Raw genomic sequence first — 27,776 nt, 5'->3', positions numbered from 1 at the left:
TCCGGAGAACCACATGTCCTACCGCCCGATATCGTTGATCAATACGGAGGCCAAGGTCATGGCCAAGGCCCTAGCAAATAGGCTTAAGCCCCATATTACAGACCTGGTCCACCCCGACCAGGCGGGCTTTATGCCCCGAAGGGCTACCCGACATAATATTAGGCGAGCCCAGGTGGCGGTCTCGGACTGGAGACATCTGGACGAGCAGGCTGCCTTGTTCCTGGCGGATATGGACCGTGCATTTGATTCCCTCAGTTGGACCTACCTGTTTGCTCTGCTGCGCCGCCTTAACATTGGTCCTCGCTTTCTGGCCTACGTGCAGCTGTTGTACACCGGTCTTACGGCCTTTGTGCGAGTTGGGGGGGCTGTGTCCCGGCCATTTCCGGTTCAGAGGGGTACGCGACAGGGGTGTCCCCTCTCCCCATACCTGTTTGCGTTGGCCATGGAGCCCTTGGCCGCGTGAGTGCGCATTGACGCCCAACTCAAGGGTTTCGCTGGTCTCTAGGCCTTACGGATAAGATAGCACTATATGCTGATGACGTATTGTTCTTCTTAACGGACCTTGATCGCTCAGGGCCACGGCTGCTGCGCATCTTGCAGATCTTTGGGGAGTCCTCAGGCCTCTATGTGAACCCAGGGAAATCAACCTTGTGGGTACTGGGCGGCGGGCGGCCGGCGGGCGACTGGGCGGCAGACTTACAGCTGGCCCCGGGAGGAATGAAGTACTTGGGAGTCTTTCTATCCGAAGATGCAGGTATCTCCCGCGCTCGTAACCTTACCCCGCTGTGGGATCGCACGCTGGAGGATATGAAGGCATGGGCCGCATGCCACTATCCATCTATAGGAGGTCGGCCATCTTCAAAATGGTGGCGCTCCCACGAGTGGTGTATCAATTACAGAATCATCCCTACCCCGTTTCGCCTCACTGGTTTCAACAGATTAATTCGGCACTGGGCGGATTCCTGTGGGAGGGTGGGGCAGTCAGGGTTGTGTTGAGGACATGCTTTCGGTCCACGTACGTGGGGGGCCTCACCACATCTGATATACTCTCTTACTATCAAGCCGCGCACCTCCTGGTCCTCAATGACTGGTGGTATGGAGACAGGGGGGACCCAGCCTATGCTGTAGAGCGCCATCTGATGGATTAGTCGTCCAAAATACAAAAATATATAGGGGGGTCAATCTGGGTTGGTTTAATGACCATAGAACCTCACAACCCTAGGCAATCCGTAAATACAAAGAGGAGGCACATAGTCAAAAAGCAGTGTGTGTTGTTGTGAATACAAGTGAAGTGGAAATGAAATTGAAATTACACCGGGCTGAAAAATTCCAATCAGCCCACCAAACGTGGCGGAAGCATCGTCATGTGGGAAACGGATGGTATATTCCAAATCTCACCCAACCCATCAATAGATGGTGCAGAGACCGGAAAACCGTGATAACCTTCGAGCCACAGTGTATTTCGGAGTGGTGCTAATGAATGTGCAGTGCTCAGAATAAAGTGTGAAAGAAAATGTTAAAAACAACCACTGGAGCAGAAAATATATTTATTGGGCACTGCTCTAGTGTTGTGATTAAGAACATGCGCTTTGTAGTCTGAAATTATAACTACAATGTGGCGCTAAGTAGTGTGGTCAACATGTTTCAGCTGTTAAAGACATTATCCAGCTTTCGTCAGGACCAGTGATGATAAAGATGCAACTGCAAAAATATGGAACGGCAATTCAAAATGAAAAAAGTAATCCTACCAGCAATTTGGACCCCCAATATTAGCCGGAAGAGACTCTAAATGAATTGTCCTTTTCCTAAGGAAAACAATAATGTAAACAACAAGTATCCTTAGTGATCCACAAATAACACAGCAAACACAACAAACACACAACGTAAGGAAGTTTTCCTTACCAAAACAAGAGACACAAAGTCCTCCTGTATCAAAACAGAATAGTTTTTAAGATTTAATTAAATAAAGTTGTACTTACCCAGCATTATGTGGGAAGTAACCTCACCTCACCCGGCACCCGCTCGGGAAAATGAGGCCCCGCTCTGTTGAGATAGGAAACATAGCTATAGTGTATAACTTTTACCATGTGAGAAAATCACCATGTAAAAAGTAGCTATTTTAAAATTATTCCTATCATTAGAAAACTCAATTGTCTCATAAAGAAGAAAGGCACACCATATGCCAGAACATGGACTGGTCTGGTACCATAGATATAACATACTGAAAGCTATAAGCCCAAGCCCTATGAAGAGAATTTAAAGTAAGGGAGAGAGCGCAAACCTACCTGTCCGTCGGTACCTCTGGCCAGCATCCAAGTGGGAGTGGAGGTAGCGGACAGGTAGGTAGCATGCCTTTTATCCCTGTCTTAATTGGCCCAATCACGCTAATGAGCGTGTTGAAACGAGCAATCAGCTCGTTAAACAATCCCATGTAGTAATGGTACGTCCTGCGCAAGCTTGGAGTGCGAGCCCTTTTCCGAGCATGCGCTGTTCTAAGCAAGGAATAGTTTCATGTACAAGCGCGGAGGCCGCGCGGGTAGTGTTTAACTACTCGCGCATGCGCTGTGTCCATTCATGTCCTCCTGAATTCGGCACCGCTTCGGCGGAATCTTCCATCCGCCACGCAAGTGGTCTTCTCCATTTGGCGGCAGGCGTTGCACCGGATGGGATGGTGGGGCGTCCTTACTCGGGAGACCCCCCTATGGCACAATGGTCGCTTGCCCCAATTGCTGACACTAAAGGGTCTAGGCGGGTGGGATGCCATAGGAATCTCCACCTTGGGGGATGTGATGTCGGGTGACACCTTGAAGTCGTTCCAAGATCTGCAAACTGACTTTGGGATGCCTCGCTCTCAATTCTTTCGCTTTCTCCAACTTCGACATGCACTGACACCGTACCTGACAGACATAGACGCCCTCCCAGACTTCAGCCCACTTGAGGCACAATTGTTTATGGGGGAGCTGCCTGATAAAAAACTGTCCCGGATATACCAGTCCCTGGTGCGGAACTGTTCCCCGGATCTGCAGAGGCTGCGGGAGGTGTGGGTGGGGGATGTTGGGGAATTGGAGGAGGAAGACTGGATGGAGGCCCTGGCGAGCCCCAGAGGGGCGGCTATTTCCACACGTCTGAGACTTGTACAGTTCAAATACCTTCACCGCACATATTTCACTAGGGAGCGCCTGTGGAAGGCGGGTATGATAGGGTCCCCTGAGTGCCTGCGCTGTGGCTCTGAGGTAGGCACACTCTTACATACAACATGGGATTGCCCGGGGCTGCATAGGTTCTGGACCGGGGTCTTTCGATGTTTGTCGGAAGTATTGGCGTGGGAACTGTCCAGGGAACCGAAATTGGCTTTGTTGCATGTTATGGAGGGGGTTGGAGGCAATCGATATAAACGTCACTTGTTATTGCTGGGTTTGACCTTGGCCAAACAGGACATAGCTAGAGCTTGGAAGGCACCTCTGGCCCCGCCTCTGACCGCCTGGAAGAACGGCATGGACTTCTGTATGGGGCTGGAGCAGCCTGTCTTTCTAGCCAGGGAGTGCCTCCGTAAGCACTTTCGGATTTGGAAAAGATGGGCGGAATACAGGGGGCTGGACCTTGACCCCCCCCCCCGGAAAACGACATCACTCTGTCACTTTAATCACTAAGGAGGGTTGGAGCACGATGGAAGTGCTCTGACGGTTTTGGCATATGATCATTGTTTCCTTTATTGACCTCAGTAGACTGGGACATGGTAGCAGCGCAACGGGGGGGGCGGTGGGGTGGTGGGGGTAGGGGGGTGTTTGTGTTACATGAAGCTGTCTGACACTACTGAGATTGCTTCCTTGATGTATGCAACAGAACCCGGTGACCGGGGCTTTGCATTTATATTTGTGCAGACTAATAAAAAGAGTTGTAAAAAAAAAAGAATGACTTAATATAACCCTCTCTTGTAGCGAGTGGCGGCCGGCACAGGTAAGAGTGATAAGCCGGTGGGTTTGGGGGGGGGGGGGGGGGGAGTCGACAGATGACATGGTATGTAAAATTAAATAAAACCACTTACCTTGCACTCAGCTAGCCCACACATCTCTGCAATGAAGAGAATTGTGGGCCAGTTTGCGGTGTCATAGTGTGTTTCTCGACACGCCTTAGGTTGATGCCCACTTTTTCCTTTCACGTAAAATTAAAGTGCGGGCCCAAGCATCAGAAGGCCACAGTATGCACAGCATGTGAATTTATATTGAATATGTACTGCAAAACTACTGCTACGGGCAAGTAACTTTTTTATCCTGCAGCCACTTCTCTTCTGGAAAAAATCTTTGGCTGTAATCTGGAGGGTTTAATTTATGCATATTCATTTCACAGATGTGTGCAGCTATGTTCGAACATCAGAGGTGTGAAACGTCTGCTATTTCTCCCTAATTCATAATCAGATGAAATGAAAACTGCATCCAGACTGCCATGGTCGCTGCAAGTGAAGTGATGCTTTTTTCATAGTCCAGCAGCGGCCCGTGCAGGTAAGGGCGACGGCCGTGTTGGGAGGAATTCGACAGACGGCCATGAGGGGAAATTAAATAAATAAATAATTTTCCCTCGTTGTCTGTGCAAAACCCCAGCTCGCCACTGCTCTTACCTGCATGGGCTGCTGCTTTCAGAGTCTCTTAGTCAGTGCTTAATTTGAGCCAGTGGTTTCCGGCACTTAATTGGTTTAAGGTGCTTGCCACCAGCACTTAATTGTCAACCCCGCACTTATGACAGTCTGCCACATGGTTGAGCTGCTCATCGAATTTAGAGATGAGCTGAACAGCGGTTGTTCATGAATACAATTTAACATTAAAAATTACTAATACTTGCCTCCCCAGCCATTCCTTTAGCTTTCTAGACCTAAAATAATTGGAACTGCCACACTTGCAGGCGAGAGAGATGGTTAGTAGTTGTTTTGGCAGCGATGACAGGGGTGATAGGTGGAGCAAGCTGCAGTGGTTTCCTGGTTAGGGCCCTGGCACTCATTAGTTTACAAATTAAGGACTTCTCTTAGTTGGTGTGGGCTATCCAGCACCCGGTCCATTAGGAGTTGGGTTGAATTGCTATTTGGGAGCCCAGGCATGTTGATAGGTTCCCAGGATGGCTCACTTCTATGTTGTGCACTTGCAGGAGGTATCACATCCGGGTGGAGGACATCATGGTGCGGGACGTGCGCTACGTCACCCTGAACTGCAAGTACCGCGACCTGCAGGACCTTCTGCAAAGCTGCAAGCTGAAGACCCTGGCGCTGGTGGAGTCTGCTGGTAAGTTCCCACCCCGATTAGGAAAATGTAAACAAGACCATTTCCGTTCCAGATTAGAAGTAACTCCTTTACCGCTGCACAAATTTCGCTGAGGTGCAGGAGTTCTATTAAGTGGGCGGGGCCACGTCGGCCAACGGACATGCGCAGCACTACCAAGGTAGAGCTCGCGACGGCCATTGGCCGCGTGCGCACGCAAGGGGGTAAATCTAATGTTGATATTGATTTGTTTTTGTGCACAAATGAAATTGAAACGAAACCCGCACATAAACCCATACCCTCCTTCTCACACCTGACTTCCTTGAAGTCAAGCCTGCCAGACAGCGCCCAGTCGGGCGTCAAAAGACCTGTGGTCAGCTTACCAAGAACTTACAGCTGGCTTAAACCCACCTATTAATTACCATGGATTGCCATTATTGTCGCTCATTTGCTTGCTTCTTATTCAGTGGCTTGCCTGGCTCATCGTGTATTTGGGCCAGCCCTCTACCATAGGTTCTCTACTTGTGTCCTTCCAATGCTCGCCCTTTGGGAGCTAGTTTTTACTTTTTGCTGAAGAACTCGGTGTGAGAGTTCATGGGTTTTCCAGCTGTCTCCTGGGCTTCTCTACCCCTTGCTTTCCATTTTGTGCTCTCTCTTGTCCGTGTGCTTCTTTCCCCATTGTGCTCCATGTTGCTCTCTCTCGTCCGTGTGCTTCTCTCCCCATTGTGGTCCGTGTTGCTCTCTCTCGTCCGTGTGCTTCTCTCCCCAATGTGCTCCATGTTGCTCTTTCTCACCCATGTGTTTCTCTTCCCACCGTGCTCCATGTTGCTCTCTCGTCTGTGTGCTTCTCTCCCTACCGTGCTTCGTGTTACTCTCCGTCACCCATGTGTTTCTTTCCCCACCATGCTCCATGTTGTTCTCTCCCGCCCATGTGTTTCTTTTCCTACTGTGCTCCATGTTGCTCTCTTCCATCCATGTGCTTTTCTCCCCACCATGCTCCGTGTTGCTCTCTCACTTGTGTGTTTCTTTCCCCATTGTGTTCCGTGTTGCTCTATCTTGTCTGTGTGCTTCTCTCCCCACTGTGCTCCGTGTTGCTCTCTCACCTGTGTGTTTCTTTTCCTAGTGTGCTCCATGTTGCTCTTTCACCTGTGTGCTTTTCTCCCCACCATGCTCTGTGTTGCTCTCTCACCCATGTGTTTCTCTTCCCATCGTGCTCCATGTTGCTCTTTCATCCGTGCGCTTCTCTCCCTACCGTGCTCCGTGTTGCTCTCTCACCCATGTGTTTCTCCCTCCGCCATGCTACGTGTTGCTCTCTCACCCATGTGTTTCTTTTCCTAGTGTGCTCCATGTTGCTCTCTTTTATCTGTGTGCTTTTCTTCCCACTGTGCTCTGTGTTGCTCTCTCACCCATGTGTTTCTCTTCCCATCGTGCTCCATGTTTCTCTCTTTCATCCGTGTGCTTCTCTCCCTACCGTGATCTGTGTTGCTCTCACCCATGTGTTTCTCTCCCCAACGTGCTCCGTGTTGCTCTCACCCATGTGTTTCTCCCTCCGCGATGCCCCATGTTGCTCTCTTACCCGTGTGTTTCTCCCTCCGCCATGCTACGAGTAGCTCTCTCACCCATGTGTTTCTTTTCCTGGTGTGCTCCTTGTTGCGCTCTTTCATCCGTGTGCTTCTCTCCCTACCGTGCTCCGTGTTGCTCTCTCACCCATGTGTTTCTCTCCCCATCATGCTCCGTGTTGCTCTCACTCATGTTTCTCTCCCTCCGCCATGCTCCGTGTTGCTCTCTCACCCATGTGTTTCTCCCTCCACCATGCTCCGTGTTGCTCTCACCCATGTGTTTCTTTTCCTGGTGTGCTCCATGTTGCTCTCTTTCACCTGTGTGCTTTTCTCCCCACCGTGTTCTGTGTTGCTCTCTCTCACTCATGTTTCTCTTCCCATCGTGCTACATGGTGCTCGCTCTCGTCCATGTGCTTCTCTCCCCATCGTGTTGCTCTCTCTCACCCATATACTTCTCTTCCCACTGGACTCTGTGTTTCTGTCTCCCTCATGCGCTTCCCCCATGCATCCCAGTTGCTCCCACTCCAATCCCCTCTTCCACAGCACTCCTCCCTTGACCCCACCTCTGCCGTTACATTTTTGGGGGAGGGCCAAGCAGCAAATTGCTGCCAACCATCATCAACACTGCTTTCGCACACTAACGAGTTTTTCTTTTTTTATTGACCCATCTAAGTGGTGCCTGCAATCTTAGATCGATCAATAAAAAAAGAAAAGGGTGCCTTTGTGATTTTGTAAGCGCACACATGCGTCATCACCTCAGAATGATGCAAGCAGCTGCATCAGTGCCTCCTTTTTTTTAATCGATAGGAAACAGCATCAGCAAAACACATTTTTTTTACAGATGCTGCTCAGCAGTCACACACCTGGACCACTGCTTCTACCATCCTGCCATGTCAGTCCTCCTCTGATGACACAACTTCTGTATCAATGCTGCTGAAGCACAGTTTCTGGGATGCTGCAGCTGTGCTAATTATCCTTTAACACATCAGTGCTTAATTTGAGTGGGTGGTCTCTGGTGCTCAGCACCTGCACTTAATTATCAACACCAGCGCTTTTCACGAGCACCAGTTAAGGGCACATTTATGGTAGGCACGGGGAGATTGAGTGATTTGTCCAGAATCGCAGAATGTTGAGCCAAAGCCGAGATCTAACCGGGTTCCTCAGCTCCGAAGTCGGCAGCTCTGGCCATTATGCCACATCCTCTCCCCACTTTCATGGTTAGTAGTTGGTTCTGTTTTAGGCGGCGCAAGCAGGAGAAATGGCCTGGTGCAAGCTGCCTCCTGACGAGAGTCCCGGCACGTATTTTATTTTTTTACAAATTAAACATTCACTACTCATTGCGTGTTACAGCTGTAATGTTACCGCAATTACATTCGACTGCCGTCAGACAGCATTACTAAAGAAAGGCGGAGGATGAGAGTTCAGCGTAATCCAATAGAAAAGTGATATGGCACGTGGACTCACCAATCGTTAGGAGGAGGCGCCGAGAGACTGTGCAAATACACAATTTATCCATGGGCTGAAATGCCCAAGCGCTAATTAAAAGTTTGTCAATATATTGAATGTTTAACCTCTTTGCCGCGGTGCGAATTCCGCTGAGTTGCGGGGGGGGGGCTAGGGGGTGGGCATGGCGATGTAGTGCTCATGACGGCTCCCGGCCGTCATAAATCACGGTGGGCGTGTGCTCATGACGGCCAGGAGCCGTCAGAACTCCACCCACTGATTAATTCTACAGCACAGGCGGGGAATTAACAGCGCGTGGTAGGAGAGGCAACGTTCGGATGGCTCCCGGCCATCATGAGCACACACCTACTGTGGTTCATGATGGCCGAGAGCCGTCATGATCACTGAAGAGGTTAAGTAACTCAAGGACCTGTGTAACGTTCTGCAGGTTTACAGTGCTTAATTTGAGCCGATGGTTTCCGGTGTTCGGCACCGACACTTAATCATCAACACCTGTGCCTTTTATGTTCACCAGTTAAGGAGTCGGGCACATTTATTTATAGTAGGCAGGGGGAGATTATCAGCCAGATTCATCAAGCCAAAATCGGCTCGCAAAGGGCCAGATTCTGAGAATCTGGCCCTTTGCGAGCGCTATTTTTGCATTTGGGCTTCATCATCCCAAATGCAAAAATCGCAATTCTAGAAATCGCAAAATTGCGAATAATTGCATTTAAGGAATCTCAATTTGAGATTCCTTAAATGCAATTCATGAACAATTTTAAAATTGCGAATTCGCAATCTGGGCCCGCTATTTACCGCGAAGTCGAACTACGTGGTAAATAGCGAAAACTTAGAAAAATGCACTTTAGTGCATTTTCCTAAGTTGTATGTTACACACACACACATGTCCTTTGGACATGTGTGTGCGCAACACCAGTGTACATTACCATTTCAGGGGTGCTACAGGGTGTCCTTTGGACACCCTGGCACCCTTGAAATCGCTTCCTTATTTGCGATTCGCTATTTGCTAATCGCAAATAAGGAATGACTCCCCATTCATTCCTATGGGACAGCCATTCCTTATTGGCGATTAGCAATTAGCGAATCTCAAATAAGGAAGCAGTAGAAATCGCAAAAAATATTGTGATTTCTACATGCATCCTGTTTTGCGAGTCTTTAATAGCGATTCCTTTAAAATCGCTATTAAGGACTCGCAAAACAGGACTTTGATGAATCTGGGGGTAAGTGATTTGCCCAGAATCACAGGATGTTGAACCAACGCCGAGATTCAAACCTGGTTCCCCAGCTCCGAAGTCGGCCGCTCTGGCCATTACTCCACATCCTCTCCACTGACATGTTTAGTAGTTGGTTCTGTTTTAGGCAGCTGTAACAGGAGAAATGTGCTGGTGCAAGCTGCCTCCTGACGAGAACCCCAGCGTTTATTTTTTTTTTACAAATTTACCACTGGTGGTAAATTGTTTTATGTGCATGTGGCCAATTGTTTTCTTATCGCTTAATGATTGAACGGTAAACTGCCGACCACTGGTCACAAAGCTGGAGGTACTCCCCATTCACGCCTATTAGAAGTTTTTGTTAGGCCCACAGCAACAACCAGTTATGGGGCTCTGATGCAAAAAACATTGGTTCAGTCCCTGCTTCTCAAATTGACCACACTGTGTGACCCTAGACAGTTTTCTTGCACTGTGCTCCCTTTGCCATGATCATTACATTTGAAATCACCTGGAAATAATTCAGTTCATGATGCACATGGTACAGAAACCTCTTAATGTTCCTCCATCTTGAACAGCACTAAAGGCATAAACAGATGTCACTAAACAATTGACTGACCTTTTGATTCACTAATAACATTGTTGTCAGGGCTGAAGGAGGGTGGTTCAAAATAAATTCTAAAAAAGGCCACTCCTTGCTGTGATATGATGTAATGTGCTGAATTGAAACAACAAATCCAATCCTCAGACTATGTGGCAATGAACTAACAACTGCATAATAAAAAGATAAAAAAATAAAAATGTATAGAAAAAAACAACTCTTTCTCCACAGTAAAGGTCTTGTAGACAGAGGAGTCCTGTTGCAGGAGGTAAAAGAGGTGTGCTTGCTGCGGAGAGTTATTGGACCCATCTATGCTGTAACTACCACTGCTCTGTTGGCACTGGCAGCTAAGCAGGAGATTTGTGTGTGGTTTGGTTGACGGGCATGTGTTGGGCATGCAGCATGCTGGCACAAAGCCAATGCGTGCCCATATAGAGTCCGCTGCGGGCGTGACTTATCTGACTCTTGCAGCATGGGCGCGTTATGTTTCATAGTGTGTTATGTAATGCTGACTTGTATAGCTCACTATTCACCTGTGATGGTATCCAGGCGCTTGATAATATGCATAGGCGTGTGACCCCTGTGGCGATACTCGAGGATTCGGGTCTTCCGCATCTTGCGGAACTCAAGAAATGAGGCTGTGATGTGTTGAGGGTAGTAGTTTCATGTTTTGGGTGAAATGTAGGAGAATTCGGTTTCTCCTGTCCTGCTTTCGGGAGTGCGAGTGTAGCAAAGCGTAGCTGTCTGGCAGACTGGTGAAAGTGTATGCGGCTGTTCAGGCATGCTGGTCTAGTGTTGTGTAGGGCTCGGTTTGTGTGCGTGAGGCGTTTGAATTGGCTGGGATTGTGGATTGCCAGCCAGTGAAGCTATTTGAGATGCGGTGCGATATGGCTGTGGCATCGAAGGTCTTGTATGAGTCTTGCAGCAGCCTTCTGGATGGTCTGAAGTCTGTGTAGGAGTTGCTTGGAGATTCCAGCATGGAGTGCATTGCCGTAGTCAAGCCTGCTTGTGGTGAGTGTTTGTATGATGGTCCGTCTGGTGTTCTGTGGCAGCCACTTGAAGATCGCGCAGGATGTGGAAGCAGGAGGTGCACACTGCGTTGACTTGTACCATCCTGTTGAGCTTCTTATCTAGGCTGATCCCCAGATTTCCTGTGTGATTGGCGGATGTGGGTGTTAGTCCTACCTCCGACGGCCACCAGGTGGAGTCCCAACGTGAGGTCTTATTTCCAGAGACTAGTACTCCTATCTTATTGGAAATGAGCTCCAGGCAATCAATAAATCAATCAAACATTTATAGAGCGCGCTACTCACCCGTGAGGGTCTCAAGGCGCTGAAGGGGGGTGCTGCTACTGCTCTGGTTCACATCCACTCTACTGCCATGGTCCTGCACCTGGTGAAGTTGGTTCTGGTTGTTTTATCCATCAGGGATGGGATGAGTTGGGCTATGATAACAGTGACCCACTCCATGGACATGCCACACCTGTGACTTTCTGCCTTTCGACAGCTTTGTCCAGAGTCCAGGGTCTGGGGGAAAATGTCCCTCCTGCCACCCCTTATGGTGATGCCCCTAGTTGCCCTTCCCTGGTATCATGCCAGCTAGATCAAGAAAAAATGAGCATTTCATCTCAAACCTTTGGAAGACCTCTTTAGACTGCTTTGCACCGTCCTCTCCGCCTTTTCCTTGGCGCAGTCATTTTAGCCTTAACTTAACAATCTTTCCTTCTTGTGTGATACCTTATATACTCCTTTTAGCAACATGGATTCCTTTCATACACAACGGAGGTACACAATCAGTGGAGATTTCCTGATACCTCCTGTGGCAGGTCCTGCTATGCCCTTGACTCTTCAGCTAAAATGAACATAGTATATCTAATGTATTTAACATTTATACATCGTTTATAACACTGTAACGTGGAAAACAAGCAATTTATTAATATTTATGTCAATCTAGGGCCTTTTGCATGACCAGTATGGACCTCCTAGCTTTTAACATACTTACCAAACAGAGGGAGGTAATGGCACATCAATCTTTTTATAGTTAGACATGAAGGATTTGCATCACTGTTTGTACAACAATACTGCAGCAATGTTGGGCTCAGTGGTGGAACAATTTAGGGGCACAAATCTTGGACAAGCATGAAACAGAAAATTAAACCATCCTTTGTCATTTTCTGAGGTGCCTCACACTTGTCATAATTAAATTTAGATTTATGACAACTCACGAAATAGTTTGTGATATGGCCCGAAGAAGTAAAAAACAATTCTACAACGTTTCGGTCAGTATTAAGAATTAAAATATTGTGCCTTCTTCAGGACAGAGAACATTTACCATCTCGGATTTCAGCCGGTCATTTGTGTTGGTTCAGTGTTTTAACCAAGTTCTAACTTGTACTACCCCGACAACTGTGTTGGTAATAGATGAAATAATTCATGCCAACAATGTAATTATTTGGGTGGCTGGCAATTTGAAATCCTCAGGAGTTCATTCTTTAATAAAAACCACCTGCAATTCAATTATGATTTTCTTTGATCAAAGCATGCCCGACCGTGTCACATGAGAGTCAAAAGGGAGAATTAAACTCATTGTGGGTAGATCTTTCTGCCCCTCGTCTCTCTAACTAGACATATGCCTGGCTTTCGATAAGTGGCAGGTTAAATTGTTAGTGTATATCAATGCTGAATGATTGCATTTCTTTCTTTTTTAGGGTCTGCAAGTACATCCCTCATTCTTTCAGCAGCTCTGCTCATGCTAGCACAGATGATGTATTAGTTTTATCTTTACTTTTCATTGAGGTCTATGTGAACCCTTCCCCCAGCCCACTCGTTATTTAAGGGTGACTGTTTCCTCATCACTGTGTCTAAAAGATTTTATTTGGAAATCTTTCTATTGGAGTAACAGTTGATATTCCAACAACTAGTATTAATTTGACCACACTGTGCATGTGTTCCTCTTCCAAGTTCCCATATTTGATATTGGACCACTCCAGCCCTCTGAACCCCCTTATGCCGCATAGATTGAACTATCCAACAGTGCATCGAGCAGCAATGCTACAACATGAGGTCTTTGACACATTGGTCAACTGGTCTTGCAAAGGCATAGTCGCATGATTATTACCATGATCCATATTGTGTATATCCGAAACCTGGTATGCTCTCATCGACACCTATGCTGCCGCCAGTACGGCTATACACCATGTTCTGCATGCATGCTCCTCAGCTCAGGTCTGTTCCAAGATTTAACATGAAACCAGATCTATGTGTGGCTTCAAAAAGCCAATTGGCTGAAAATAACATGTACAGTTTGTCTCATGAATAGTAATTAGGGATCATCATCAAGGGGTGTGTCCTGAATGTGCTGTATATAGTCCTGTGTGACCAAAGACACCTCAGACTCATCAACTAACCAAAGTAGACAAACATTGTGTAATCGTGAACTTTAGGAATCCGGGTGTGGTCAAACATATATTAGGTGTTGGTGGGCCTGAAATTATGGGTACAAAACACACCCGCCAAATGGAGTATTTCTACCCACGAATTTCGGGTCCAACCAGGCAGGAACAACTCCATACCTTCTATGGTGGTTATGAACCAGAGTTTAGCATCCCAGTGGTTAATAGATATAGGGCCCTGAGTAATGTGGATTGACTCCTATCATCCCGGGGCATTGATATAATGGCCACAAACTCATCTGGGAGACAGGCTGTGGGAGGCCTAAGTGGCGAGGCAGGACATTTGGAACTGACTTTCAGTCCTATAGTGCCCACAACTCTGGTCTAATAGGAGGTGGTTGGGTGCTGGACACATATCCATGTATTTTACCCACACCCCCTGGCTCACTGCAACCTATGGAGGCCCCTTCAGTGCGAGTGTCGCATCGCCGCTCATTGATTGGGTCTTGGAACATAGCAGGGTTGGGGACGAAGCTGGATAACCCGGAGTGGGGAGAGCTGATGGATGGTTATGATCTATGTTTATTCCAAGAAACCTGGCTCCTGTCTGCCCCTGTAAGGGTAGGATTTGCGTCCTATCACATAGCGGCGGTGCAGGGACCCAGGGGAAGACCATCGGGAGGGTTGTGTATTTGGGTGGCAGTGCACCTGGGGTGTTCAGTCAAGGTAGTTGACTCGCATTGCCCAGACATCCTCTGTATTTTACTTACTTTCAAGGATGGCATGGTATTGGCAGTGATTAACATCTATCTACGTCCCAACCCCCATCAGTTGGGATTATCCATTTTAGAGGCTTTGGATGCACTCCTACTCTCCTTCCCCTCGTCTTATCATAAAATCATTGGTGCGGATCTTAACTGCCACTTCGAACCGCTCATGGGGATCCCTTCTGTTACCTCGGAAGAGTATGACACTTGGCTAATCCCGGAATGTTCCATGTACCCGGAAAAGCGTCTACTGCCCATGGCCCTTGCGATCAATAACTTGGTTGTAACACACTCTCTAAGAGCATGCAATGGCAGACTCCTCCCAGACATCCCAGGTTTATGTACTTTTAACAGACCAGGAAAAAGTACGACAATCGATTATATCTGGTTAATGTGGAATTTTGGGCACAAGCAAAAGCCTTTTCTGTAATTCCTAGGGTCGATAGTGACCATAATTTACTGTCACTGGAATTGGTTAACTGCATGGGATACCAAAAAGTACAGGGAGAAGCGGAGACCCCCAGTAACGCAAACTTGCTCCAAATGGCGGGAGGCAGACGCGTTAGGAGGGCGAAGGTGGCGCAAGCGCCAGACATGATAGTTGAGATATACACCCATGTAGCAGGCGCTTTAGTAGTGGTAAGTGACCTGTTGAGCCACAATTCTGAGCCCTCTTATCTCCTGGCCTTGCAGCGCACTCATAATACGCTTCTTGGCTGACTTCTTCTATTCCACTAAGACTGGTAGGTCTAGGGTAACCAAGTATGATTATTGGTTCAATAAAAACTGTAGGGTGGCCAAAATCACCTTGTTAAAGGAGGTGAAATTCGGGTCCCCCTCGAGTATCAGAAATGCTAGGCAAATCTACAAACAAATTGAGTAGTGAGGCCAGGTCGGAGTGGGAGGCTGATAGATGGGAAAAAGTTAGAGTGGCGCTTGACACCCACGACTATAGGTGTTTCTGGAATATGGTCCGTGGGGAATCGGCGGCAGGGATGCCTGCTATTATGCCTAACCTCAGTGAAGACCGCAACACCATCACCCTGCTCGACAACCTCGCCAACCTCGGACTCAAGCAGCTGGTGTCCACCCCCACCCACCTCGCCGGACACACGCTCGACGCCATCTTCTCATCCAGCAAAGACATCGCCTTCAGCCACGCCACGGGACTCCACTGGACAGACCACAGCTGCGTCCACTTCACCTTCAGAAGAACGACGATCCACCACCACCAGCAACAGGTTGCTCGAAGAAGCTGGAACAAGATCACAGCCGACCAGCTCGCTGCTTTCCTGAGCCAGCACCCTCCCGCCAGCTCAGCGAACCCAAGCCAAGCCGCCGACAACCTCACGAAGTGGATCAGCAACTGCGCGGACGAACTCGCCCCACTGAGGACCCCGCCCAGCAGACCCGGCAGCAAGAAGGCCCCATGGTTCACCGACGAACTCAAGAGCTCCAAGAAGAACTGCCGAGCCCTCGAGAAAGCCTGGAGAAGGGAACCAACACCGGACAACATGACCACCCTCAAGCTTGCCACCGGGAAGCACCACCAACTAATCCGCGCCACCAAGAAAACTGCATTCAAGGACCGGCTGGACAACAACGCGCACAACTGCAAGGAACTCTTCAACATCGTGAAAGAGCTCTCCAACCCCAACGCCGGAAACAACGACATCACCCCATCGCAAGACCTCTGCAACTCCCTCGCCTCCTACTTCCACAACAAGATCGCGGACATACACAACAGCTTCAGCACTCAACCGACGCACACGACGACCGAACCACGGCCCTCCACCACCACCCTCCGCGCCTGGACCCCGATCAGCACCGAAGACACCGTCCGCATGATGAACTCCATCCACTCCGGATCTCCGACCGACCCCTGCCCTCACCACGTCTTCAACAAGGCCGACGCTGTCATCGCACCCCACCTACGGGACATCATCAACACCTCCTTCAACACCGCCACATTCCCGGAGAGCTGGAAGCACGCCGAACTCAGCGCCCTTCTAAAGAAACCTACAGCGGACCCCACCGAACTCAAGAATTACCGCCCCATCTCGCTCCTCCCGTTTCCAGCCAAAGTCATCGAGAAGACCGTCAACAAACAGCTGGCCGCCTTCCTCGAGACGAATGGATCCCTCGACCCCTCACAGTCTGGCTTCCGAGCCAACCACAGCACCGAGACCGCCCTCATCGCTGCCACCGATGACATCCGAGCCCTGATGGACAACGGAGAAACAGCGGCCCTCATCCTCCTAGACCTCTCCGCGGCATTCGACACTGTCTGCCACCGCACCCTAGTGCAGCGCCTCAGCAACGTCGGAATCCAGGAGAAGGCACTGGAATGGATCATCTCCTTCCTAGACGGAAGAACACAGAGAGTCCGTCTACCACCGTACAAGTCAGAGGCCACCGAAGTCATCTGCGGCGTCCCTCAAGGATCCTCGCTGAGCCCCACCCTCTTCAACGTCTACATGAGCCCCCTCGCGGCCATCGCACGCCAACACAACCTCAACATCATCTCCTACGCTGACGACACCCAGCTGATCCTCTCCCTGACCAACGACCCCGCCGCCGCCAGAGCCAACCTTCACGAAGGGATGAAAGAAGTAGCCGAGTGGATGACGACCAGCCGCCTGAAACTGAACTCAGACAAGACGGAAGTCCTCATCCTGGGCTCCTTGCCCTCCGCCTGGGACGACTCCTGGTGGCCCCCGCCCTGGGCACCGCACCCAAACCGACAGACCACGCACGCAACCTGGGCTTCATACTGGACTCCTCCCTCTCCATAACCAGACAAGTCAACGCCGTCTCCTCGTCATGCTTCAACATCCTATGCATGCTACGGAAGATCTTCCGGTGGATCCCCACCGAGACCAGGAAGATGGTCACCCAGGCCCTCGTCACCAGCCGACTGGACTACGGCAACGCCCTCTACGCCGGAACCACCGCCAAGCTCCAGAAGAGACTCCAGCGGATCCAGAACACCTCAGCCAGACTCATCCTCGACATCCCACGACACAGCCACATCTCCGGACATCTGAGAGACCTGCATTGGCTCCCCGTCAACAAAAGAATCACCTTCCGTCTCCTCACCCACACACACAAAGCCCTACACGATCAAGGCCCGAGCTACCTCTACAACCGCATCAACTTCTACGCTCCCAAACGCCATCTCCGATCAGCCAGACACGCCCTCGCCGCCGTCCCCCGCATCCGAAGAACGACAACAGGAGGAAGGTCCTTCTCCTACCTGGCCGCCAAGACCTGGAACTCCCTCCCTCCCGACCTGAGCCTGACCCAAGACCACCTCTCCTTCAGGAAGAAGCTCAAGACCTGGCTGTTCGAGCAGTAGCAGCACCCCCCCCCCCCCCCAAGCGCCTTGAGACCCTCCGGGTAAGTAGTGCACTCTATAAATGTCTTTGATTCATTGATTGATTGATTGATTGAAGATGTTTGGCTCGCCCACTTTAAGCCTCTCTATTCACTTAGTCCCTTGGTTCCTCCTGTAGATACGCCTGTCCAATTAAGTATACCTGAACCAGTCTATCACAAGGGTATGGAACATGACAGTTACCCCTGCACGCTTTTAGAAGTCAAGATGGCACTTAAAAGCTTGGCTCCGGGGAAAGCACCGGGCCTTGATAGGATCTCTACCGGAGTGAGCAGAGGGTGTGGGCTCCCTATATCAGCGTCTTTTTTAATGCCATCATGCAGGGTTTGGATATTCCCCCGACGTGGCTAGGAGCAGAAATCATACCCATTTACAAGAAAGCTTCTACCCTGGACCCGGTCAACTACCGCCCCATCAGCTTGATCGACGTCCTCCAGAAACTCTTTGCCCGTGTCCTCCTAACTAGGTTGCAGAGTTGGATGGACGACCACCACATCCTAACCTCCCTTCAGGCAGGATTTCGGGCAAATGTCTTTACGACCGACAAACTGTTCAGGTTACAGTTGATATACTGGAGGACGGTCACCCTAGGGGTGGCTAGCTTGTACCTGATATTTGTGGACCTTCGGTCCGCATTTGACCTGGTCCAGAGGGACAAGCTTTGGGCAATACTACTTGAGATGGGTACTCCAGTCTACTTGTGCGAGCTATTCAAACGTATGCACCAGGGCACTACGCAAGGGTGAGGTTTGGGAGGGGTGGGGAGCTGTCTGCGCCGTTCCCGGTGGAAAAGGGAGTGAGGCAGGGGTGCGTTTTAGCACCCACGCTCTTCTCACTATTCCTCAATGGGTTGATCGCACATTTACTGGGAGCTAGAGACCTGGACTCCCCCTGTCTAGCTGGGCGGAAAATACCGGCCCTAATGTTCGCTGACGATACCCTCCTATTGTCAAAGTCATCTGGGGGTATCCAGCGCACATTGGAAGCCTTCTGCCTCTTTTCCAGACTGAGGAATTTGGAGATTAAAGTTTCTAAAACCAAGTACATGGTCTACAACATAAAACAACCCAATTGTCCCCACCCGCACTTGGATGGAATGGCCCTGGACCGAGTGTCCACATTTGACTACCTGGGGGTTACTCTAAATGATAGCATGGACTGGGGCTCTGACATGGCCAAGGCCGATTTGAAGCTGGCCCAATCCTCTGGCTGCAACCTAAAGGTTTTTAATGAAACCTCCCTTAAATTGGTGGGACCGCCTGTCGAAATTTATAAAGCCCAGGCGAGAGGGGGTGCGCTCTATGGTGCGGACTTATGGGGGCATCTCAATGCTGCCCCGCTATCTCTCACCAAGATTAGTTTCATTAGACGCCTTTTGAGACTTCCCCGGAGTACCCCTCTAACTCCCCTAAGGCTGGATTTAGGTCTAGTGCCTATACAGGAAATTCTCGAACCGTCCCTTACTATATTGGAGACGACTCTGGCCACTGCGGAGCTTGCGAGCTACAGAGAGGATCTGGGGGATCTTCTGTCCAGAGGGGGCGTGGGGAAGATCCCTTGGTTAAAACACATCAAGCACCTCTCACAGGCTCTTGGTATGGGGGACTTGTGGTCGTCCCCTGAGGTGGCTTGTGCCTTGCTCTCCAAAAAAATCTTTGAGTTTGGCACTAAAACAGTACCGCACGGTTCTTAATCTATCAAACTCTTCTATGGGCAGGCTGACTAACAACTTTTTAGACATTAAGACCCTTCCCAAATTTGAGAAATTTCTGGATGACATCCAGCCCCCCCTGGCTAAGAAATTATGCATCCAGTTTAGGTATGTCTCATTGGCCCTTAGGGGCCTTAGCTGTAAATGGTCAAAAGCCTCACCACAAGCGAGCTCTTGCCTAGGGTGTACGGGTTGCAGAGAGAAGGATCCGCACGTTCTGCTCCTCTGCCCCTCGTACTCAAGGGCGAGAGCTAAGTGGATTATCCAATTTTGTAAATCCAGGGGCTTAAGGGACTATAGGGAGGTTTTTAGAATTCTCAAAGTTGATACCACACCTTTGACAGTGTTCGCGACAGCAAGATTTCTCCTGTCTATGTGGTATTCTAGGTGTGCAATATTAAAAAATGTAAAATTATCAACTACTCCCCCTGGGATTGTATGTTGACTGATGTTGGGAGGCTTTTCATTAACAAACTGTTTGGGTTTTCCCTTTGTGAGTTTCATTGTAATGCATATAGCCCAAATGATCTCTGTTCTATCTTAATCTTTTTAACCTTCGTATGACTTAGTATCCCTTGAGGATTTTTAGCGTTGTATATTCCTATTTTACTTGTACATGTGTAAATATGTCTTTTTATGGTTATTAACCGATAATAAAAGCTTTTTGACTGACTGACTGACAAACATTGTGATAAATTTGAGTTTCCAAAGTCTGATTAAACACCCAAACCCTTGGCCCATTGACTAACATGGGCCAGAGGGTCCATGCTATTTAGGGCTTTGCTATATGTGCTATATTAGTGTTTGGGTGATACTTCTATCTCTGTGTTTCTCTGTGCATCCTGATTTTAAATGCCCTGACTTTCCTGCATGTAAATAAAGACCTGTTCTGAAGATATAGCTCTCAAAGGACATTTAGTTTATTAAGCTTAATTACTTCTCCAGTACAGCATCTGAATTCCAAGCTTCCTCCCATCGCTTGTAGTAAGCACTGAGTGCTTTACTCACTCCATGGGGAGTGTCTAGATTACACAGAGAATATCTTGGCTATCCGATTGGAGTTCAGTAGTACCTGGGAGCCTGGGGAGCTAGTGGTAGCGAGAACACAAAGGGACAAATCTGGGAGACCGTCCCTAGGAAACCGGTCCACGGAAGAGACAGCATTTCCTGCTGTATCACGCGCAGAACGTTGGATTTCAAATGTAATAAGGAACCTGTGGAGGCTGATGGGTGTGGTCCTGCTGACCACAAAGACTGCCTGATCCGCTCTCGTGGTCTATACATGTTGATCCTCCCGAGTTCCTGCTCTTTTAACCCCTTAAGTGCTGCTGTCGGCCGTTGGACGTCGTGAGCACTACCTTCGTAGTGCTGCGCACGGCCGGCATGGCCCCGCCAATTTTTACGGAAGTGCCGAACTGCCACGAAATCGCGGCCACGGCCAACGGGTTAAATCTCTTTCCCCCTCCTCAATCTCAGCACCTGCCCCAATTGTGTACCCCTCCAGGGCCGGACTGGCCGTAGCAGGCACCGGGCGTTTTCCCGATGGTCCGGAAGTGTGGGTGGCGGTTTTGGACCCGTGGGAGCCGGTTTTGCAATAGTGCTGCAAAATTGACCCCTTTTAACAAAAGTGCAGCAGCAGTGTTTTCACCCCCACTCCCCTGACCCCCACCTTGGCCAGTCGGACATAATTTCCAGGGCTGGTTTGTGATCCCAGTCCGGCCCTGTACCCCTCCGGTTCCCATCCTCCTTGTGATAATATAGTCTGCTCTTTTGAGGAAGTACTATGGCTGGAGTAGAACATAAATGGTTGATGATGCTGCCAGGGATCTGGCTCTAGATGAATATTTTAGGTTGTTCTATTATTTAGGCAAGTTGGGGAAAGGATGCTCAGCTGACGCTGTTGTTTATCTGTGTGCCCAGTGCCGGAGTAAACCCTGCGGATGCCCCTAGGCAGTCAAAATTTCGCCCCCACCTCTCAAATTATCTCCTTATACATTTTTATTTTTACCAACCAACAATTTTAATAAACCAATTTTTTTTAACAATTGAAGAAAGCTTTATTGTCATTTTCTTTCAAGGTCAAATCAATAATATTTTGATCTGTTGTCACGGGCCCCTAAAAGGAGTGGGGCCCATAGACCGGTGCCTACTTTGCCTATTTGGTGATCCGCAACTGTGTATGTCCGTGTTTTCTCTCCCTCTTTAAAATTGCTGAGCCCTTGCTTTCACTTACAAATTTCTTATCACTTAATCCTGACGAGCATGTACCTCACATTTTCTCTTAACTCTTTTTAATGTCTAATCAGTTTTGATATCTTACCCCGACCTTTTGATGTTCCAGTAGCTGATCATATTTTTTTTTTTTTTTTTTTTTATCATATTCCTGCGTGACCTGTTATGACCATGAACCCCATGTCCTCTTACCCTATGACTTCTTACCCCTTGTGTTATTTTACACGATCTCATATCTTATTCCCCAACAACTGAGTCCTTTTAAATTTAGTAATAACCAGTAGTGGCTGCTACCGGACGGGGGTAGTGGGCTGCCTGGGAGGGGGGGTGGCGTAATGGAAAAAAAAGGACTTGCCTGGAACGGCCAGCCGCCAAGAGGGTCGGCCACACAGTCATGAGCACTTAGGGAGTGGAAACCGCTCTGCTGTCGCCAGCCCCGCCTCGCCACTGACTGCAATAGGGAAAATAAAATGATAATAATGTTACGTGATTTTCGTTATATTTTTCCGTTTGAGCAGTGGGGCGATGCTCCTCCGCCTTAGCAGAGGAGCCGCCACTGGTAATAACGGCTGTAATTGGTTTTTAGAAACGACTGGGTGAACGACCATATAAAAGAATACGGCTGAAGGCCAAGGTCCTTAAGGAGTTTACAGAACTCTGAGATAAAATGCAATATACTTATATTGTGCAATAGGGGGTGTGTTATTCCTTATAATAGATTTTCAGCAAATCACATTTTTAAAACCTTCTCTCTGGCTCCCTTTTAAAGAAAAACTGCGGTTGCGACTATGTAAGATGAATGTGTAATCTTACTAAAAAGAACAATGTGTAATTTGGACTTTGTTGTAAAACTCTTTTGAAGCACTACAGTGACGTCACTCTCATATCCAGTTGTAGTTCAGAATTAGAGCAGATGCACATAGATTTGGCGGTATGTCACAATTTTGAGCAACAACACATGAGCCTACCATAATATTGTGTGCAGGACATAGTTTACCATATACATTGTGAAGGTAAGTATATATAGGTAAGGATAGATTGACTATTCTCAGCTCCACGTGCATGCCGCTTAATATAGTTGTGTATATCGACTCGGTGTGTAAGTGTGGCATTACATAGCGAATCTGGCCTTACCTATATGCAATTACCTTCATAATATTATAGGCACGACATTCTGGCAAACAATACTTAAAGCTTGATACTTTAGTGGCCTGCCAGCAGATTGATGCTTTCGTGTTACAAACTTACTATGAATTTCAGGGTAAAGTGGTTCACAAGAGAGAGAATTGTAAAGCCTGTTATTCTTGTAATTGTAAAAGCTGCCACTGTAATACTTTTCACACTGGCTGCTGGCTGTGACTGCTTGCATTGTGACTTCAGAACTCATCTCTGATAACTTACTAAAGAACTATCCCCTAGATTCATCAAAGTCCCGTTTTGCGAGTCCTTCATAGCGATTATTAAGGAATCTCTATTAAAGACTCGCAAAACGGGATTCATGTAGAAATCGCAATTTTATTTGCAATTTCTACAGCTTCCTTATTTGCGATTAGCAAATTGCTAATCGCAAATAAGGAATGACTCCCCATTCATTCCTATGGGCCAAAGCCCATAGGAATGAATGGGGAGTCATTCCTTATTTGCGATTAGCAATTTGGGAGTCATTCCTCATTTGCGATTAGCAAATTGCTAATCGCAAATAAGGAATGACTCCCCATTCATTCCTATGGGCCAAAGCCCATAGGAATGAATGGGGAGTCATTCCTTATTTGCGATTAGCAATTTGCTAATCGCAAATAAGGATGCGATTTCAAGGGTGCCAGGGGTGTCAAAAGGACACCCTGTAGCACCCCTGAAATTAAAATGTAGACTGATGTTGCACACACACATGTCCAAAGGACATGTGTGTGTGTGTAACATACAACTTAGAGAAATGCACTAAAGTGCATTTTTATAAGTTTTCGCTATTTACCACGAAGTCAGACTTCGAGGTAAATAGCGGCCAAAAATTGCGATTTCGCAATTCTAAAATGATTCATGAATTGCATTTAAGGAATCTCAAATAGAGATTCCTTAAATGCAATTCCTCGCAATTTAGCGATTTCGCAATTTGCGATTTTTCCATTTGGGATGATGAATCCCAAATGCAAAAATTGTGCTCGCAAAGGGCCAGATTCTGAGAATTTGGCCCTTTGCGAGCCGAATTCCCGTTGATGAATCTGGCTGTAAGTTGCTTTTGTATTACGGGTGAATGACTGTGCCACACGTAGTCTGTAATACGAAAATTACATACAGGTTTTTACCCCCTTATTATGGAATATCATACATTCTTTGTACATTTAGTAATAATGCTAACCCCCACTCATTACGACCATGACCTCATGACCTCTTAGCCCCATATGATCTCACTACCTGTTTTATTACATATTCTCTCTCTACCTCCTCATGTTTTATTACTCATCTCATCATTTTCTTCTCGTTTCTTTCGAAGGCCTCAGCCCTTCCTCATCTAATCCGCCCCCTCTTCGCCCTTTTCTCCCCGCACTGTCGCCCACCTGCACCCGAGAGATCCAGTAATCTCTCATCAGCTTGTTTTGAATATATGTATCAGAACCCTTTTCCAATGCCTGCCCCTGCCCACGCAGAAAAAAAGTCCCTGAAGGGATATTTTTAGTCCCGTGACATTTATCTGCGATGTCCGCTTCATCGGTCTTCAGTTGCCATGGAAACAGGGGATGCTTTGTTGTCATAGCGACCGGTTAAGTTTTAAACAGAAAAACAAGGACCAAACTCCTGTAATTTAATGAGGTAAGGATCAGGGGACGAGGAGGAAAAGATACCGGAGAACGTTAGACATGCAGGACAGAGTTCAGGATGGAGAGGCAAAAGAGAGGAAAAAACACAAGAGAAGTGAGGGAAAAGAAGGTAGTGTGATGGGGAGACGAGAGGATGGAGAACATGAAAAGTTAAGAGGGGGAGAGAAATATGAGGGGAACATAGTATTTCATTGAAAGAAGAGATAAAGCAAAAGTGTGAGAAAAAAGAGAGGGGGAAGGAGAGAGGTGTGATAAGGAGAAGAGGGATGAGGGTAGGGTGCGAAGGAGCAAAAGTGGTAAATGTGGGCAGTGACGGGGAAGGGGCAGATAAAAGTGAGAAAAAAACAAAAGAAAAAGGGTGGAGAGGATTCTTTAACCCCTTAGCTGCGGCGGCTATTACGCCGCAGTGCTAAGGGGGAGGGGGGCCGCGCGGCGCCCCCGTACTGGTGACTGAACCACTCCGTCACAAGCCTCGGGTGGGCTGTGCTTGTGACGGAACGGTTCCGTCACGGCCCCGCCCGCCTAATAGAACGCTCAGCGGAGACGCGGAATTTGTGCCACGCAGGCGCGGCGAGCGGGCCGTGACGGAACCGTTCCGTCACCAGGCCAGCCCACGCGAGACTTGTGACGGAACCGTTCCGTCACGAGCACGCAATGGGTTAAAGAATCAGAGAGAGCGAGGGGGAGGGGTCCGCCAGGTGAGGGTGAAAGTGAATTGGCAGGAGTTTTTCTGTATTTCTCATTCATGGAACACAGGTGGCGCTAAAGGCCTGAAAGGAGCTCTTCGGCAAAACTTCTTTTTTATGCAACCAAGCGCATGATTAGAGTCTAGGCCAACACTGGGGTATATAGACAGGGCTGTCTATGTGTGCCATCACTGGATCGGTGATGGCTGCTGTGATCCAGGATTGAGGTGTCTTAGCCGAGAGGCGGGTTTGCAGGGGCGCAACTAGACCTGAACTTCGGGGGTCTAACACTCCCAGCCAGTGCTGGCCCTGGCACCGGTTGCACACGGTGCAACAGTCTTTTTTTGCTCCCCCTCCCAATTGCCTCCGTCTCCATGAATTCCCCCACTACCACTCACCAACAATGCACCTCATCTCTCTATAGCACCTTTCTGACAAACATTTCATTTTTTAATAGCGATACTCATAGTTTACTCACACTCAGTTATGTGATCTGCATGGTACACTTCCTTGTAGCAGGCACATTAACCCTCTGTGCTGTGTGGGTTGTAGGAGTGGTCATGTGAATGCACAGTGAGTGCTGCAACCGTGTGAGAGTAGGGTAAGAGGAGTGACTGCAGGGTGAGTGAGATGACCATATGAATTTGGGTGCGGATGTAAGTGCAGAGTGGGACGAGTGAATGCATGGTTAGAAATTGAGCAGGGAGGGGGAAAAGTGACTGAAGTTTCACAGTAGTGCTCGGTGAGAAGTGTGCTTGTGTGACTGCAGGGTGCGATACAGGGTGAACAGCACAAGTGCATTGTGAGTGCATTGTGATCACTGTGAGTGCAGGGTGAGCGTGAAAGCGAATGGCGAGAATGAGGAGTGCATTTCCAGACACTTGAAGTAACTCAGCATGTTACTGACGGCGGCGTAGTGTTTCGGATAGAAGTTGAAATATTGCTATTATGGCATTAATCAGGGATCGAGGGTAGAGGAAATAAATAATGTGCTGGTCCTGCAACAAACTTCCAGTCTTATGATTAGGGTTGTCAGCTCAGTATTTTGATGTCCCAGACGGTACAAAAATAAGCAGTCACCTGAAGCCGTATTTTCAGCACTTATTGGTGCATACTTCCAACAGCAAATATAAATAGAAAGCACTTTTAATTGTGTTCTAGGGCTGCCTGAATGATCCATGACTGATCATTAAAGGGAACAAAGACCGAAAAGTCACCTTACAAATCAATGCTATCCCTATTTAGTGTCAAGTCGAGGTCTTTGCAGGCTCTTTAAACAGCACATGGCTGGCATTTTTCTTTTGGCAACCCTACTTTATATTCCTTTTCAAGAAATACATTCTCATACTATGGCAAAGGAATAGGGAGAGTGGGGGCCCGGGGGGGGGGGGGGGGGGCGGGTGGTACTGGAACCAGAAAAAAAAAATCTAAGCCTCTGTAACCAGTTTACAAAGGTATGTAAATATGCAAATGGTCTTTAACCCCTTGGCTGCGGGGTGTTTTCCCCCCTGCTATGCGGGGGGGCCACGCGCGCCGCCGCTGTGCTGTTGACGAGCTCAGCACGTCATGAGGCACCCGCGGAGCTGCCCTCGTGATGAGCTGAGCTCGTCACACCACACCCGTTTTTCGAACATTCAGCACAGCGGGGTAATTATCCCGGCGTGCGAATGTTCCAACAGCTGTGACGAGCACAGCTCGTCATGAGGGCAGCTCAACCATCCCTCATGACGAGCTGAGCTCGTCAACAGCACACAAGGGGTTAAAGACCTGTGAAATACTCTGGTGTGACACAGATAAGACTCCAGACACTGCCCATATAAGCCCACAGCAGCCCGGGCTGAGAGACACAATAAGGGGGAGGGTACTGAAGCCCTATGGGCGTTGCCCACTTGCGTGTGCGCTACCACTAGATCGGTGATGGGCGCTGTGAGCCGGGATTGAGGTGCCTTAGCAGAGATGCGTGTACGCAACCACTAGATCAATAATGGCTGCTGTGAGCTGGGATTGAGGGGCCTTAGTAGAGACGTGTGTGCGCCATCTCTAGATCTGTGATGGCCGCCGTGAGCCAGGATTGAGGTGCCTTAGCAGAGACATGTATTCCATTCCACTATTAGCGTATGTCAGGATTGGGGTGCCTTGGCAGAGACATGTGACATTACTAGTTCGGTGATGGTTGCTGTTGGTCACAACTGGGGTGCATTAGTGGAGCGACATGTATTCCATTACTAGACCGTGATGGTCACTGAAGGTCAGACTTGATGTGCACTGGCAGAGATGTTTGTGTGTTACCTTATCATGTTTGTGAGGTTTGCACTAGAACAGCATTGAGGTGCAAAGGCAAAGCAGTTTCTATGTGCCATCAAAAGGCCAGTAGCGGTTACCCTGTCAGGGCTGCAGAGGCGATTTAGCCGAGCTGTTTGTGCGTTTTATTGTTCGATCAGTTGGGATTGGTTTATGGTTTAGATTGGTCTGGTGGCTACATCTCTGCCTCCGGAACCTGGGAGCTTGGGCCCAGAAGGACAAAGGGCCAGATGTGCAAACGGGTTTGCGACCCGTTTGCGCAGGCGCAAAATCTGTGGCCAATGTACAAACACTATTTTGCGAGTCGCAAATAAATTGCGACTCGCAAACTATTGTTTAATGACTCGCTATTAGGAAGGGACGTTCCCTTCGTAATAGTGACCACAAAGGCATGTAC

At 48.5% G+C, this 27,776-nt stretch overlaps 1 protein-coding gene across 1 annotated transcript in view; it reads left to right on the top strand.

Moving 5' to 3' along the window:
- Positions 1 to 27,776, top strand: part of CLCN2 (chloride voltage-gated channel 2) — a 530,501-nt gene that overhangs the window by 417,816 nt on the left and 84,909 nt on the right. Inside the window, exon 16 of the mRNA XM_078668166.1 lies at positions 5,137 to 5,270. Within this exon, the coding sequence (XP_078524292.1) occupies positions 5,137 to 5,270 (134 nt within the window). The remainder of the gene's footprint in view (positions 1 to 5,136; positions 5,271 to 27,776) is intronic.

Source organism: Lissotriton helveticus, chromosome 11, assembly GCF_964261635.1.
Source record: "Lissotriton helveticus chromosome 11, aLisHel1.1, whole genome shotgun sequence".
Lineage (NCBI taxonomy): Eukaryota > Metazoa > Chordata > Amphibia > Caudata > Salamandridae > Lissotriton > Lissotriton helveticus.
The sequence above is the reverse complement of the archived record's forward strand: the minus strand, read 5'-3'. Positions and strand labels throughout refer to the sequence as shown.